Genomic DNA, 8,106 nt, shown 5'->3' on the forward strand with positions numbered 1-8,106 from the left:
TGCATATTAAAGAAATCACACTCCAGTAGTCAAAATCACCTTAAATTCACTTTACTATACCCCATTATTTAATCAATGATCCCACACTTAACCTTCATGCCAGCCCTCCAGCAAACCCCCCTCTCCACCTGTCAACAGTCCTAGATATGCCCCTGCAATTAGGTTAAAATGTCTTTTTTTAATAAAGGGATTGCAAATTAAAAATACAAGGGAAGAATATGAATGGAAAAATTATATATTGAAATGTTAGTTATGTCCTTAGGCAAGATGCCTTTCTCTACCCAGCAGTGACAACCTGGTTGGCTTGAATACAAATATGATGATTACTACTGGAGCTGCAACATTATGGATTTGTTGAGAGAGCAGCTTAGCTCTGTCGGCTAATCTGGTGGTAGCCACTTTTTGTGCACTGAATTGTGGGGATCTCTAGGTCAACGGTTCTATTCCCATCGCTGCCACTCCTTGTGTACAGCTGGAGGGCTAAAATACAAGTTACAATAGTGCACTATCTTTAGATGAGACGTTTTAAAGCCGTTAGTCCTGTGTGCATTTATGGCCCATGTGCACGTTAAAGAACGCAGTATCCTCTTCGAAAAATAGTAGGGGATTGTCTCCTGGTGTACTGCCCAATCACCACCAAAAGGACCCCACTGGAAATAAGTCTTCTTCCAGACTTTGTGGGCTGTCTTTGGTGTTTACACTGAATATATCCAATCCAACTGTTTCTTTATTTAAGATACAATAATTAAACTGAATTACAATAAAGCTAGAATGTGTTTCTTTTAACCAAAAGAATGTTGAAGAATAATAATTCTAACACTAATATATTGGAAGAATATGGATGGAGAAATTAGACCATTTAAATGTTAATTGTGTCCTTTATATCTCTCTACCCAGAAACAGGTGGATCCCTTGTGGGAATGAATGCTATTTACTTGCTGCAACGTTATAAAATAGTCCCCTAGAGACCCGAGTGTGTGTTGCAAGGTTTGTTCAAATGACTGGGGTAATGACTTAAACTGAGTGTTGGCATTATTCGCTGTAAAAAACCTAAAATATTCTGATAAAAGCACATAAAGAATTTTATATATATTTTTATTGCAGTGTTTGTGCTACATTTTTATTTCTTTATTATGTTTTATTTCTTCATTTAATTCTATGAGTTCTAGAAGTTCTCAATTTAATTTGTTATTCATTTATTTATTTATTTACTCAGACCTACTTATTTCCATTTAGGTTTTATTTCTATATTTTCTTCATTTAATTACATTAAATGTCTCAATTTAATTTGTTATTCATTTATTTACTCAGACCTACTTATTTACATTTATTTTTTATTTTTATATTTTCTTCATTTAATTCCTTTAAAGTTCTCAATTTAATCTGTTATTCACTTATTCATTTATTTGCATTAGGTCTGCACAGGTGCAGTTGTTGTTCTTTGTTTTATTCTGTTGTAGTTCAGTTGTTCAAGTGGCCAGATTGCCTTGTATGCTTTGTAAATCCACCATTATTTAGATACCAGCTTGCATCTTACCAGTATGTTTTATTCAGGATTATTTTACTTTAGACTATTTATTTACCTCAATTTGGATCATTACAAGAATTAAAGGCAAGTAAATGATTTGCTTTACTTGAATTTGGTGTCAATTGTAATATATTTTCTTTTAAAATTTCACTAGTTAAAATATTTTATATCAATAATAATAATATAAACATTTATATAGCGCTTATTACACAATGTGTTACAAATAGGATACACAAGGCATCTGCTCACAGCTTTTAATCAGTAAGAATGATTGAAATTTAAGTATGTGTTTTGAGGGCCGACTTACAGTTATTTAAAGTAGGGGCATAACATATTTGAAGCTATCCAATAGCGTGAGTGAGTTCAATGTGTGGATATCATAGACCTAAGGAACACACCTTACATAAGCTGTCAACTTTTTTCTTTTAAAGCAAATTCTTGAATTGCTAAATAAAATGACTCTAATAATTATATAATGAATTAATCAATTTAATTAAGTAATTAATTTAATTAATCATATGGTATAAAAAGAAACAGAGAGATATCAACAGCCCATCCTAGGTTATGAGTTTGGGTTTAGTAGATGGCATAATATAGGCCTAATGCATACATTTATAGTACTTGCAGATGGAAGCAAGACGCTCACCATTCACATAAAAGTTTGCTTGCATAAGGAAGGGAAACTTATTAAAGATGTATAGCACGAATACTAATCTATGTAGTGAGATAAGGCACGTAACAAGTTAAATTCTTAATTTGTTGGGGCAAGACAACACTATATTGCACTCATAAAAACTGCATCCAATAATAAAATGAGACACAGTTAGAACATAAAATGAAAATCTAGAGACATGTGTTGGTAAACATCAGTAGATAATTGAACACCCTGGCTACTCATATATTCCTATCTTTCACATTCCCTAGAGAATTATATTCGAAAAGCTATCTCCTAGCCTAGATATGCTACAAGTAACGTGTTGCAGTAACGTAAGACACGCTAAAAATAAAAATTATAAAATCTCATAATAGTATGGGCGAGTGTATTATTTCCTAATCTAATAAAAAATATACTTATATCCACAATAAAATATTGGATAGTTTACCAAGCTATGAAAATGAGATGTTATTTATACTTCCTCTAAAAATGTGGTATAGCAGTTAAGTACCAACCTTCAATATAAAAAAATTTGTTCAAATCATATGATATATACAGTTACACAATAATACATTTAAAAGTTTACCAAGCTGTGTAAATCAGACGTCACAATTTATTTCTTCTACAAAATTAACAAATCCTCAAATTTTCATTAAATGATATAATTTTAGTCTACTAAAAAAAAAATGATTTACCAGTTTCTAGCTTTGTTCGTAGCAGACCTTGATTTCTCTTTTCTAGTGTTGGCACATGTTCAGCTTTACCACTGAAATCTAGTTCAGCTGGTGGGCCTTCCACGTTTGGCCCGGTGTCCGAACGAGAAAATTGTGATCCGTCTCCACAAGGAGCCGTACTGATGTAGAGGTGAAAGGTAACATCTTCATGAACTCCAAGCTTTCCAGAGGGCTTCCGGCAAAAAATGGATTGTTCTGGATCCTGCTGATATGCTCGTAACTCATTATACAGGAACCTGGAAAAACAAATAAATGACATTATTTATAATTATTTTAAGATTTACTGTTTGTAGTGAAATTAATTTGGTTTGCGCAGTTTTAAATAAAAAATTCAGTTTGGCTCTCTGACCCATTTATATGTCCACCCCTTGTTTAAATGTTTATTTGTCCAAAATGAATATTTTTTACCACTAATTTTAATTATTTTTTTACACGTTTTCATGAGTTGAAAGGGGAATAGTTTATAGGCCTAGGCCCTTCCTGACCGCGGACTAACGTTTCACCCAACCCTCGGGCCATGAGCTTATCTGCTCGAATCGGTTCGGCCTAGCCTGTCCTGGGTCTATCCTCCGCCGGAAAACCTAGGCCCTAGGCATATGCTACAAGCACTAGGGCTAGGCTCAGGCTAGAAATCCATACACGCATTTCAGAAAATAAGGGCGGAATTCCACACAGATTTTGCAAAAATTTTAGCTAGTTTTTGTGGTATCATACAGTATATATATATATATCTGTCTCTTATACACATCTAGATGTGTATAAGAGACAGTATACTCCTTGAGTAAACAAAATCTCTGATACATTCCATACTGCTAAGTCAAGTTCAGCAAGAAGTAGGCTTGTGGTTATATTGTAGGTGACATGATGTCATTTCATGGATTTAACCTTCAGGAAAAAGTCAGTCCTGCGTCTTAACCAATTAAAAGATTTTATTAGGTTGAAGTTATTTCGTATCCATAGGCAACATGCAATGGACAATACGGGTGGGGGAAAAAATGCACAGTGGAACAAAATTTTCATGAGTGATGAAATGAGGGAAATAACTAATTTCACATGGTACGAAATAAACAATCAAATGACTGGGATCTATTTAGGTGTGTTATATAGGTTAATAGTTCTAAATAAATTCAGGCTCAAACTAAATCTTAACTAAACTAGCTAGAAGTGACTCTTTAAAGGAACACAACACTTTATCATCCTCTTGGGAGGTACACACTTCCACAGGTCGGGTATTATTCACAAACATTAACGACATACGTAAACTCAGATCAATATACAATTATTTTTCAGTATGAAAACAGAATTCTAAAATTACTCAAGTCTACCAGATCATCATAACCCGGGACAAATCTCACATGCAAGTCTCAAGTTCCCATTTGATGATTTTACACTGGGATATAAATTGTTAATTCGTAAAATTTAAAATAAAGGTCTAATAGGCAAAATACATATCATTTATTAGCAATAATATCTGGTTTACCTGCTTTTCAATCTACCATTCATCTATCTATAATTTTACCTATTCATCTCTTCATTCACCAATCTATACATTCATTCATCCACTCATTCATTCCACAGATCACTCATTCATGAATTCATCTATAAACTATAGTCATCTACCTATTCACAACTATCCATTCACAAAATCATATACGTATTCATCTAACTGTAGATATTCCCCATTCCATCCATCCATACATTTACTGGTCTATCTCTCTATTCATGCATCCATTTATCCATCAATTTGTAATCAAATCCGATACTATCCATGCATCCATTATCACATCCAACTACCTGTACATCCTTCCTTCAATTATTGTATCAATTTATCTACCTTTAATCTACACATTCATCAATCCATCCATCAATCATTCAATTCACCCATCAATTCATCCATCCATCTACCCACAGTTGTTGTATTTGCCCTTCATTCATGCATTGAAACACACATCCATCCATTCAACCACACACTTATTCATTCCTTCAGTCATTCAGTCATTCATTCATTCATCAATCTATCCATGCACCATTCATCCTTTTCAGTAATCCTTCTATGTACCCATCCTTCTATTCATTCACCCATTCATCAATCTATTCACCCATCTGCAATCCATCCATCCATATCTCATCTACAGGATGTAGACATGTGGTGAGAGATGATGTTTTGAAGTATAATCTGCAGTGATGCATTACACAAGTACTAAGTCTACTCCAGCCATAAATCAAATAGAATTTTAAGAAAGTCTGGACAAGTTTGACGTGAATTAAGGCAACAATTCATTTTAATTGAATCCTAATTTCAACTACTTTTAATAATAATCATAAACTAAAAAATATGCAGGTAAGGTTGTTTAGGTTTGTCTACTAATCTGATTACTTTCTGATCCTTTGTGTGCATGAGCCTCTTTTTGAGAATAATCGTAGAATCGATGTGAATGCACTGTGCACCTGGGGCTGGCTTTAGCAAATTTGCTTAGCAAAAAAAATCAGCTTAAGTTGGATTTATCAATCATACCTAGCAAAAATGTTTACTTAAATTTGTCTTAATTTTAAGATGAGAAAATTCCTTGCTTTGAAGATGAAATGTTTGTCTTAACTCATTGCACTCACGACGGACATACTGGATTACACTCGCGAGCGCATTAGTCCCAAAACACTGTTTTGTAAATGGTAATCGTACATGCCCACAGTCTTGACCAGAAGTGATAACAGGCCAATGTGCAGAAAAGTTAGGTTTAAGATTTAGACATGTGGAGTAAACAGGACTAGATATTGATAATGCAGTGCATTACCTTCAAACTATATAGGTTTTTTTAGACTCTTGGTTGTATTTAATGTTTATCTCATGCATTAAATATGTTTCTTTGCTAGCAAAGTATTATAGAACCGCGACGACATTCTCTAAGTAACTTTTATTCTACCACCTTTTCTGATTAAAGATACTGAATAGGTTCGCCGTGAGCATGATGTAAGACATCGCACATGTACTTTCCAGTAACATACATCGATCAATATTATAATAACTAACAACCTATAAAATTTAATTTAACAAATTTAAACCACAAAAGACATAGGAAAACTAATTGAAATATCTACTCCACTATCTTTTTATTCTAGGTTACATTGAATGCTATAATACATTATCAATATATCAAAATTGTGTCTTAGTATATACTTCAAAATATTTTTTGAGAAATGGAGACATATTCTAATAATAAATCAATGAATAAATTATGTTTCTTTTACTGCTAAATATCTTTTTAAATAACATGGATCAATCAACATCATAAATTGTGCCAAATATTCAACCGGGATATTTTTTAATCATACCCATTAGCTATAATTTCAATTCTGGCAAACAAATTAGGCCTAGTTCTCGAAAATGTTGAATACAATACATTGCCTTCAAAATATATATGGTAGATAAGATGTTGCTTCATCTCACTCAGTTGTACTTGATATTTATTTCATTCATTTTTATAGTTATAATTTCAATTACTGCAACAAAATAGACTTAAGTAGCTGGAGTTATTTTTTCTTTTGAATTTGTTATTAATAATCAGACAAGTAGTATTTAGCATTCTTAGATATTAACTATAAATATTTACTCCAAATTATTTAAACATTTACAGTTAATAAACAACAGAACAGAGATAATGGCATATATTTATTTCAAAAGCTTTTGTCACTATTGCAACTTCAGGTATAATATGAAAAGGCTATGTAATGCATAGAAACCAATCTGAGAATAGATAACACAGAATGTTTACATTTCAATAGGTATCAAAGAATGAATATAGGCTGATGATGACCATGGATATTTCATCGGATATTTTGTTTATTAAAATTATTCTTTCCTAATAATTTCTTAGCTACCTGGGGAGCCATTTTGTTTCAAAACTCTAGTTTAAATTAGTCTATATTTTTTCCACAATAATAAATCAAAACTTATCGATTTCAAAATAAAAGAAAATGAAAATGATAGTCAGAAAAATGTAGGCTGCACAACTGTAATCCAACTTAATTTGTCTTCCTTTCAAATTGACAATCATAATGGTAAAATTAATGATCAAATTGATGAGAATAATGAACATACAATAAAATAGAAACTCATTAAGGCATTTCACGGAGGTGTTTTTAAATTATTTACTCTATTGTCATAAACCAACAGGAAAATTAATGAGAGAAAAATTTACAAAAGAAATTTGCTATCATTAGATAATTTAAACAGAAAATCTGTCCCTTCAGACATTGACCCTTGGGAAATCCATAAATGACCATATAAGAAGGCTGCTGATTGGTGGAGATTCCGAACTTCAAACTGAAGTATCAACTGTAAATGGCAGTTAAATCTTACCTGATGAACGCCCGTCTAGTGATGATCTCTGCATGGGAATCATTGACAGTCAAACCTTCCATACTTAGCATATCGCCCGTCACACATCGATTACCTGCAATAGATATCATCAATTACTCATTATTATATCATGACTAGTTAAAGTTTCTCTTGAAATCGAGAAAGATGTATAACTGTCATTCCTACACAAAAAAAAATTTTCACATAGTGTATATACAATGATAACCTTCTGTTCAGCTGACAACAGAACATACAATAATAATAGAACATATACTGTACAATTCACACCCTGTACATTCAAACACAGAGCCATTTAATTCAAATTAAAAACAGATTCACAATTGCAAGTTCTCATGTTAAGAACAGACTATGTAACTCACTGCACATTCACACTGAGAGCCATGAGCCCCCTCGTGCGCAGACTTTTTTGATAATTTGAGGTCTAAATCGTTTGTGAAAATGTAATATCAGTGGCCGATACATGAATTAAAAAAAGAGGGGTCCAAGGGAGGAAAACTTACAGATGGAGGGGCTAAACCACCTCAGCCCCACCATGGTTGGAGCTAAGGTAAGAAAATTTGTTATTATGACAAAACATTTTTGTAGATCGATCTGTTCCTGACAGAAAGGTTTGTGGAATAATCTTCACTTGATGTTTTTTGGACTAGTGGTACACGCTCTTGTTTGATGAATTAGAGGTGTCTATAGTTGAAAACTACTCTGATATTGGTCCCCGACGGGGAAGCATAGCCCCCCCCCTCTGGCGCCACCACTGATATGCATGCAGGGTGTGATGAATGCATTCCCGGCCTTAAATCAGAATAAGTCTGCA

At 33.1% G+C, this 8,106-nt stretch overlaps 1 protein-coding gene across 1 annotated transcript in view; it reads right to left on the reverse strand.

The window, feature by feature from the left end:
• The window catches only part of LOC117108920 (double-stranded RNA-specific adenosine deaminase-like), a 45,789-nt gene that overhangs the window by 8,339 nt on the left and 29,344 nt on the right, over nucleotides 1-8,106 (reverse strand). The window contains exons 5-6 of the mRNA XM_033251103.1: nucleotides 7,275-7,368; nucleotides 2,879-3,153 (exon numbers count right to left, since the gene is read on the reverse strand). Of these exons, the coding sequence (XP_033106994.1) occupies nucleotides 2,879-3,153; nucleotides 7,275-7,368 (369 nt within the window). The remainder of the gene's footprint in view (nucleotides 1-2,878; nucleotides 3,154-7,274; nucleotides 7,369-8,106) is intronic.

This window comes from Anneissia japonica, unplaced genomic scaffold (assembly GCF_011630105.1).
Source record: "Anneissia japonica isolate Jap-2015-1 unplaced genomic scaffold, ASM1163010v1 scaffold987_len1640505_cov201, whole genome shotgun sequence".
NCBI classification, from domain to species: Eukaryota; Metazoa; Echinodermata; class Crinoidea; order Comatulida; family Comatulidae; genus Anneissia; species Anneissia japonica.